General features: G+C 42.8%; 1 protein-coding gene across 1 annotated transcript; it reads right to left on the bottom strand.

Moving 5' to 3' along the window:
• Positions 1-3,540: 3,540 nt before the first annotated feature.
• LOC307020012 (uncharacterized protein) lies at positions 3,541-6,971 on the bottom strand. Its single transcript, XM_079651103.1, has 2 exons — positions 4,275-6,971; positions 3,541-4,219 (listed from the first exon to the last, which is right to left on the bottom strand). Exon 1 carries the CDS (start codon positions 6,003-6,005, stop codon positions 4,839-4,841), a length of 1,167 nt encoding a protein of 388 aa, XP_079507229.1. The 5' UTR covers positions 6,006-6,971; the 3' UTR covers positions 3,541-4,219; positions 4,275-4,838.
• Positions 6,972-9,831: the final 2,860 nt, after the last annotated feature.

The following is a 9,831-nucleotide window of genomic DNA, read 5'->3' as shown; positions in this document are numbered from 1 at the left end:
ACCATGAGTCTGAGTCTTCATCATGTCTTCACCATGAGCCTGAGTCTTCATCGTGTCTTCATCATGAGCCTGAGTCTTCATCATGTCTTCATAATGTCTTAATCTTGAGCTTGAGTCTTCATCATGTCTTCATAATGTCTTCACCATGAGCCTGAGTCTTCATCATGTCTTCATAATGTATTTACCATGAGCCTGAGTCTTCATCATGTCCTCACCATGAGCCTGAGTCTTCATCATGTCTTCACCATGAGCCTGAGTCTTCATCATGAGCCTGAGTCTTCATCATGTCTTCACCATGAGCCTGAGTCTTCATCATGTCCTCACCATGAGCCTGAGTCTTCATCGTGTCTTCATCATGAGCCTTAGTCTTCAACATGTCTTCATAATGTCTTCATCATGAGTCTGAGTCTTCACCATGAGCCTGAGTCTTCATCATGTCTTCACCATGAGCCTGAGTCTTCATCATGTCTTCACCATGACTATGAGTCTTCCTCATGCCTTCACCATGAGCCTGAGTCTTCATCATGTCTTCAGAGGTCTCTGTACTGTGGAGAACATCCCGTCCCATTCCTGTGCCTCAATTCTGGAACACTGTGTCCCTATAGTGGCACTATGGAAGCAACAAAAGATGGTGACAGAATATTTCTCTGCACACATACAACAATACACTTACGCTTCAAGGTCCTGAACTAAACCAGGATTCCCTCTGTGCAGTGTTTTAGCCTTTACACCTGGACTTCCATGATCACATGTTACTGCCTTACACCTGATATTGTTCTAACGGTCCATCCACACAGCGGCTTTGGAAAAAGCTTGCCGGTGGGCGTGTCTGAAGCTCGACCAATAACCAATCACATGAATCTCCCGCCCCTGACACACAAGCAGCGGTTTGATTGGCTACAGCTTGTACTGGCATATGATTTGATTGGCTGACGCTTCCACCGAAAGCTTCAGAAGATTCAAAAGTTGAACATTGCTCAACGTTTGAATCCTGAGATGCCTGGAAATCTCCGCTTTGCTTCCCACAATGCAGTTTGGCGAAAAGTGAGGCAAAGTGACGTCACCCCATTCAAAGTGAATGGGCAGAAGTGTTGGAAGATTTTTTTTAACGCTGCTGTGTGGACGTACCGTAACTCAGGGCTGTTTATGGTCTAATGCTTGCTGGTCAAGATGTGAACATGAATGCTTAAATATTTGAAATGTCTTATATGTAAATACAAATGTAATTGTTGGGAGTAAGTCCTACATGTGCAAGTCATGAGCAAGTCTCAAGTCTTGACCTACAAGTATCAAGCAAGTCCCAAGTCACTGTGGTGAGAGTCAAGCAAGTCAAGTCATTGCTCAGGTCAAGCAAGTCAAGTCAAGTCATACGAAATTCTGATGAATAAGCCCAGTTTCCGCATTCAAATCAGTTAAAAGACAGTGGTTATGAAAATGGATTCAACCCACACAATGATCTTCATTACATACATCATTTGAAATCTAATTTAGACCGATGACAATCATATTAGATTCATATTAACCCTATAACTGCAGACAATATAGCTAAGACTCAAAAAGTCTGTTCAAAAAGACAGAATTCCAGGTAAGAAAATCATATATGGCATTTGCCATTACACATATTTAATAAAAATGTCTGTTAACACTAGAACCGCCAACAGCGTCAGCACCTAGATATCATTTTCAAATCATTTAATTGGTTGCTCTTCATAATTTCCTTATAAACTAAGTAGGACAATTTAAAACTCACTTAATTTGGTTAATTTAGAAATTGCTTCAGTTTATCATCATAACAGATCAAAAAGTTCAGATTCATTTTACAATAAATCAAGGAATGATGCACTTCTACAAACAAAAAAAACATAATTAAAACATTTAAACAAACTACTAAAAGTAGATGAACTACATTATTCAAAAGTTTACAGTAACTTCTGATAATAACACAGGGGAAATAAACGAGGCATCCCTTTTCCTCTCTCTCCCTCTCCTGACAGCCCGTCAGTATAAGGGTTAGTCAAAATGAATCTCTTGGCGGTTCTAGGGTTAATTTACCGTTTTGTCTTCTCTTTGCAATGCTTAATCGATTTGAAACCAAGTCTAACGTAGCTTCGTCGTGTCACTAATCTGCTAATATGCTGCAGACCCTGCATACCACTGTACTTTTCTTATTAGCGTCATCTAAAACATAATCCTTGAATCCAAACTTCACTATTTTTGGAGTAACGCTAGCCGCTGCCATGTTAACTGACACTCCAGCCTAGTGGGTTGCCAAGTTTCCGCGCACGGCGCTATAATCACCCAATCACATTTCGAAAAAACTAAACATAATATCTCAATACAAAAACAAACGCAAATATTTAATAAAAAAAAGTCAAGTGCTTTCAAGTCATCTATCTCAAGCTTATGTCAAGTCTCAAGTCATGAATACCAAGTCTCAAGTCAAAAAATATGCGACTCGAGTCTGACTCAAGTCAAGTCATGTGACTCGAGGCCCCACTTCTGGCGTGCGTGGGTGTATGTGTGTGTGTGTACGTGCATGTGTGTGTGTGTGCATTAGGGGTTTCACCAACTAATCGACTACCTTTACCACTTGTCGGCGCTGTAGGCCCTAGTCAATTAGTCGGGAAAAAATTGAGGTAAACGAGGTGCTGCAAATTGCTCCAAAACACGTCTGACATTCTTATGTATGGCAGTACTTCAACGAAGATGTAACCAACTCCACAGTGAAGTGTCAGTTGTGTACAGCTGTACTGAAGTACAATAAAAATGCATCTGCTATGCGCAACCATCTGAAGATGAAACACCCGCTGCCGACAGCTAGCATTAGCAGTAATGCTAGCACCAGTGAGCAATGGACCGGCGTCAGCACTGAACAGAGGCAAACGAACAGCAAGACAACACGGGTCAACAGTGATGCGGATGATGAGCTACGGGATTACTGCCAGCGGACACCGCATATCCCCACAATGGATAATCCACTGGAGTGGTGGGCAGAAAACGTGCACCGCTTCCACCGTTTTCGAGGAGCTACCTGGCTATTCCAGCCACAAGCACCCCGAGTGAGAGGGTTTTTTCCCTGGCAGGCAACACTGTCACCCGAAAGCGGTCAAGCCTCCTTCCCTCACATGTCGATGCGTTGGTGTTCAAACCAAACCAAAAATATGGAAAGGTGGACGTTATCGTGGAGGACAGCGAATAAAGTGTTGCGCACTGGATTTACGTGGCATTTATGTAAACAAGAGTTTTTTGCTGTCGATTTTGGTGAGTCCAGTGTTTGTTATTTACTCAGTCATGTAACACAAATTAAAATGCAGTGTTTAATGTTACTGTATGGGTTCCAATATAAAATACAGTTGTACACCTCTCTTTGTGTGTCTTTATTATGACGTAACAACTAGTCGACTGCTATTTTGAAAAACGTGTCGACTAGTAAATATTGGTAGTTGTGAAACCCCGTGTGTGTGTGTGTGTGTGTGTGTGTTACGTCCCAACTAGGGGAAGAGGAATGCAACACACACCAGTATGGAATTGGTATTAATAATAAGTGTTTATTTAAAAACAGCTGTAAACAAAATAGCAGGCAAACAGCCTGAAACAAACAAAGGAGCCAAAAGGGCACAGGTTGACAAATAACCAACTAAAGGAGGACTCTAAAAAGGGAGTCTAAAGACATACAGGGAAAATAAATACTATACTAAATAAAGAACAAAACAAAACCTCACTCTAAAAGTGGTACAACTAACACAGAGAATCTATACAACACCACAACTAAACTACAGGCAACCGTCACCGAATCCTAACCTACTCTAAACACTAACTAAGCTACTCTACACTCTAACTAATCACACACGTTTAACCCCAGAACACAGAGCAAGTAGCGAGAGGCATCTGTCCACATACAGAGCCTCCAGAATGAGGATTGTCCCCAAGCTTTGTAGTCATCTCCAGCAGGTGTGCGCCGGCTTTGCGCTGCGATTGGAGTGCGTCGGGCCCGGCGTGCTCCAATCGCAATCTTCAGGAGGCAGACCAGGAGATGGGAGCCAATACCGGGAGGGCAACCGCACAGCTCATTTACATAGAACACACAGCTGAAAACACTCAGACGATCAGGAAGGCAGCAGCCGTAACACTCCCCCCCTTAAGACACAAACCCACAGGTTTTGTGAACCTAAGCACTCTAACGAAATTCCTAATAACACACATTCATCACAAACTCAACCTGACACACTAACATCACAAACTCAACATGGACACACTAACATCTCAAACTCAACCTGGACACACTAACATCTCAAACTCAACCTGGACAAGCATTGGCCAACACATTCTCTGAACCCTTTAATGACGGGTGTCTACTGCTGTAGTCCCGCACAATCAGAGCCCATTGCATGAGCCGCTGGTTGTGCTTGGACACGCTGGGGCAGAATATGAATGGATCGTAACAGGTACACATCACAATTGGCCAAAGGCTGGGTCCAACATCAATCTTAGCATGTTGTAGAGCCAACACTAACACTAAGATCCGATACACGAGCTGACGCTCTCGGGTTACCGGGAGTGTCGAGAAGTCTAGAGGCTTGTCTGAGCCGGCGTGTTGCGCCAGTCTCGCGACATCCTCACGAGGAGGAGGGGGAGCCACAATTTCTGGCTTCTCCTCGGACACAGCTTCATCTGAAGACACAGGCACAATCACAGGATCAGATAATGAAACATAAGTGTCACGTTTACTTGCCTGTGCGGGTGCGTGTGTAGCCAGGCCAATGCCTTTAGGCGGGGATACATTCTGCCGCAGTTCCTTACGTTTCAGAGCTGCACAGTTGGCAATGACATGTCCAGGTTTATGACAGTAAAAACACTCTCTTTTCTCTGCTTACATTATACACATTTGCTGGCTGAGTAAATGGTGCGGCTGACACACGGCGGGATCTCTCCGTAGAGACAGGGGAAAACACAGTTTTATGCATCAGCACATACTCATCAGCTAACACAGCGGTAGCAGAGAGAGAGTTTACCCTTTGTTTGTTCACGTACTCTGCAATGCGATCAGGCAAACACTTCTTAAACTCCTCCAACATGATCAATTCTCTCAGAGAAGAATAATCGGTAGCATTACATGTAGCAATCCACTTAGCAAAACACATTCCCTTTTTCCTAGCGAACTCTACGTGCGTTTGATCAGGACTCTTCCTATAGTGTCTAAACTTTTGCCGGTAAGCTTCAGGAACTAATTCGTACACTCTGAGGATGGCACCTTTTACTGAGTCATACTGCAGGCTGTCCTCTAACGTGAGAGCCACAACTGCTTCCCGAGCTTTTCCATGTAATTTGCACGTTACCATCAGAGCCCAAACTTCAACCGGCCAGCGCAATGCTGTAGCAATGCTCTCGAATGCGCTAAAATAGGCATCCACCTCAGTCTCACAGAATGTTGGCACTAGCGAAATGTTGTTACTCACGTCAAAGGCAGGTGGAGGAGGTGGAGATGGCAATTTTCTTCCGGCAGAGTCAAAAGCACCGGATGCGCGCAGTTGGGAGCCTAGCTCCAGCTGACGAATCCGTATCTGGACTTCCTTATCTGCCTCGATTTTCTTTAGCTCCAACTGAAACTGCCTGTCTTGCTCCCTGTCTTTTGCCTCCAACTGAAGTCGGGCGAGGCGAACTTTAAGTTTATTCCCTTCCCGGGAATCTGTACTACCAACCGGAGAGGGTGGACATTTACGAGGCGGCCTGAGCAGTGCTTCACACGGCTCGCCCCCCTCGCTGCCACTACCCTCTGGTTTAGCACGGTCATTTGGCACAGTGAGCTCAGCTTGTGCAGGCCGCACCAGAAAACCCCTTTCCACCGACTCATCCACCACCAGAGCCTTTAACTCTTTTTTTAACAATTGTTTTGCCACCGGGAGACCGAAATGTTGCGCTATCTCATATAAGTCGTTTCTACGACACTGAACTAACTGCTCATGAGAAGGACAGACCAAAAACGACTCCAAATCAAAAGTTGCCATACTCAGCTAAAACTGCACCCAAACCTTACCAAATTGTTTTTAGCTATACACAACCACTTATAACCCCAGGAAAGTAGTTAAGATCCCGGACGAGCCCCCATGTATGTTACGTCCCAACTAGGGGAAGAGGAATGCAACACACACCAGTATGGAATTGGTATTAATTATAAGTGTTTATTTAAAACAGCTGTAAACAAAATAGCAGGCAAACAGCCTGAAACAAACAAAGGAGCCAAAAGGGCACAGGTTGACAAATAACCAACTAAAGGAGGACTCTAAAAAGGGAGTCTAAAGACATACAGGGAAAATAAATACTATACTAAATAAAGAACAAAACAAAACCTCACTCTAAAAGTGGTACAACTAACACAGAGAATCTATACAACACCACAACTAAACTACAGGCAACCGTCACCGAATCCTAACCTACTCTAAACACTAACTAAGCTACTCTAAACACTAACTAAGCTACTCTACACTCTAACTAATCACACACGTTTAACCCCAGAACACAGAGCAAGTAGCGAGAGGCATCTGTCCACATACAGAGCCTCCAGAATGAGGATTGTCCCCAAGCTTTGTAGTCATCTCCAGCAGGTGTGCGCCGGCTGTGCGCTGCGATTGGAGTGCGTCGGGCCCGGCGTGCTCCAATCGCAATCTTCAGGAGGCGGACCAGGAGATGGGAGCCAATACCGGGAGGGCAACCGCACAGCTCATTTACATAGAACACACAGCTGAAAACACTCAGACGATCAGGAAGGCAGCAGCCGTAACAGTGTGTGTGTGTGTGTGTGTGTGTGTGTGTGTGTGTGTGTGTGTGTGTGTGTGTGTGTGTGTGTGTGTGTGTGTGTGTGTGTGTGTGTGTGTGTGTGTGTGTGTGTGTGTGTGTGTGTGTGTGTGTGTGTGTGTGTCATTGTCCCTGGTCAGTTGAGGGCCCGTCTTCGCCCTGGCAGCGTCCTGACTGGGTCTGACCTCCAAACCACTGAGTTCAAAGTTCTAGTATGTGTTTGCATCCAGCTCACTAAGTCAGTCACACACGGCCCTTTGCTTTCCATTCCATCTTTTCACTCTGAATTTGTTTGGGTTAACACAGAGCATTAGGAGTTGGTAATGTGAAGTTAATGCGGTTAAGGAAAGATCAACCCTTAACCCTGAACATTTTAGTTTAACCTACCATCTACCAAGTGAACTACACAGCATCAACAATCACATGGTACTAGTCCATAAAAGAACAAAATAAACCTGGCTAGAAGTATTGCCAATACTCTAATGCCACCCTTATAAAAGAAGTGAAGCAAACATATCTGAGATGTGCTCTTGAAGCCAAACACACTTTAAACTTCAGTTTAAATGGCATATTCCACATCAAACTAATTTAAAACTAAATACACTTAAGTAACATTTACATAGTCAATTTGCATTGTGGGTAACGTTTGCGCCTAGGTTTTGAAACCTAAAAGATGTGTGTAAGAAGAAATGTATTACAGTATATCTCTGGTTCCACTGCATCACTTGTTTGGCTCCTTTTGAAATAAAAACATGAGGGTAATAATAGGATAGTTGTGAACGAATGACTCCAGTGTGCATATTCAAGGTGAGAGTTTTGAAAGAAGTGGTCATATGAGCCGCGGTCAATTTAAATGCATTGACAAGTATACACACACTACACAACTGAGCCAAAACATGCCCATCACCATGTGTGTTGAGGTCACAAACAATAGTGCTCAAGGGGGAGATATACAGCATACTGCACAGAAGAGAGAAAAGGAAAACAAAGATGAAGTTGGGCCCCTTTGCTGGAACTGCTTCCTCCGCAACCCGACCATAATTTGGCATTTATATGGCTGGCCTCGTTATGCTGCAGTCCAGACAATAAGTAGGGGAGGATAGGGAAAATTCAGTTTGTAAATGCACTTTTTCCCACTAACGAGCCAGTAAGCTGAAACACAAACAGTATACATACAGATGTAAGCTCCCACACTTAATAGTGCTGTACAAAGAAAAGGTTCAGTACTCTCAAGAATAACTGACAAACCAATGTGTTAAGATGATAAAAAAGCAATAGAAAAGAGAAAGGAGCATTTTTGTAACACTTACAAATGTAAGTTTGTAAGTGTTACAAACGTTGTTTGAAGGCTCATTCAAACGTGAACAGTGTTACAGTTTAACAGATTGTGTGGGTCCTTTCGTTTACTATAGGTGCATTGTGCCTTTAAAAAAGTGGACAAACATGCAGGGGGTAATTGCTGTTCCTGGTGTGAATAGCTCATCAATCACTGACAGATATGGTGTATATTAGCCTTGTTAGCTCTCAAGGTAGCAAGCCAAGTTACATAAGCACACTGAATGGCAGTCAAACATTTGAGCTAGATAAAGAGGCCCTTGAAAGCTGTGAATCCACCTGTGTGCTGTTTGTCTTCCCCCACTCAGCTCCCACACATTGTCCCACAGCGCTCAGATATACAATATACAAGTGTTGTCAAACACAGCGGGGTGTTTGCTCTCCGCCCGGAGTGTGCAGCTTCTCTACTGATGTGTGTGGGCGACAAGCACTCAGTAGCTCCTTGAGGGTTTACATGAGACTGTAGCAGTGAGGGGCCGGTTTGACATTTTAAACTGATGGCCATAGCTTCTAAAAAGGGGGTCAGTCGTGAAGTTGATGACTATTTCCGTAACTTTTTGTGTGAACGGACAAATGCAACACTTGTAACGTCTCCAGCAGCCTGGTGTCCTAAAAGTTACGTTTCCATAAATAAAAACTACTCTGTCAGTTGTGTTTATTAAGGAAAAATGTTGTCTACTTTGTCCTGACTTTGTTTTTTAAATTCAATCTTTAATATGAAAACTTCCTAAACATGTGGATGACAATATACTTAATGAACAATATTTTGACTTAATTGAAAAAAATATTCTTCTATTTTTTTTTTATTCGGAATAGTCACATGCGCCTTTTTGGAACTAAGATTTTATCTCATATGAACTAAGAAAAAGGGCGTATCTGATAAAAATAGGAAAAAGGCTTTACATTAATGAGTTCGAAAGTAACAGTAATCAATTGTTATAATAACAATATTATATGAAAATATCCTTATATCATATTAGTTCATTGAATGTAATTATTTAAAAAAAAAAGAAAAAACATTAATAACCATTTTGCCAAATAGTTAATTATTTAGCCATTTCCCCAAATAACCAATTGAAAATAGGCTACAGAGTCCATTGTGATCATATAAATTATCAATATCACATTAGTTCATTGAAAAAAAATACATTACATTAAACCTGGCCTAATAACTGTTTGGCAAATCAAAAAAGACTTTAGAACATTGGGAATGTCAAATATAGCAATATAATTATATACAACAACAGCATATTTCATGCAGATCATGTACGTTTCAGATTGATTTGAAACGACATACTAGCCTACTCTGCCTGAATGACTTGCAAAGACTGGTAGAAGTCCACATAGGAATGAGGGATACTCCCATTTGTGTGAGTACGTCTTTCTTTTTCACAGCAGTGATCCCAGGTGGACCTGTGTGCATCTTCTTTGGTTCAATTGCATGAGCACCTCTGGTCTCCTGCTTTCCAACTTGCAGTTTGGTCGGACAGCTCATATTTGAACTGAATCCTTTTCGGATCCTCTTTTGTGTAGCACAGCCATTTCATTTTCTGCCAACGAACTGTTTGTCCCTCTGTGTCTTTGGTTCTGTTTCGGACCGTGTGTTGTAGGGCTGTGCAATTAATCGTATTTTAATCTCGAATAACGATTTTGGCTAGCAACGAGGTCCACAGTTTCCCCGCAGCGAGGACCCCCCCGCCCCCC

The sequence above is a fragment of the Notothenia rossii genome, assembly GCF_949606895.1.
Source record: "Notothenia rossii genome assembly, chromosome: 9".
In the NCBI taxonomy this organism is placed as follows: Eukaryota; Metazoa; Chordata; class Actinopteri; order Perciformes; family Nototheniidae; genus Notothenia; species Notothenia rossii.
This window is presented reverse-complemented; position numbering and strand designations above follow the sequence as displayed.

Coding starts and splice junctions, on each gene's coding strand:
- LOC307020012 (XM_079651103.1), bottom strand. CDS start 6,005: ATGGCAACTTTTGATTTGGAGTCGTTTTTGGTCTGTCCTTCTCATGAG.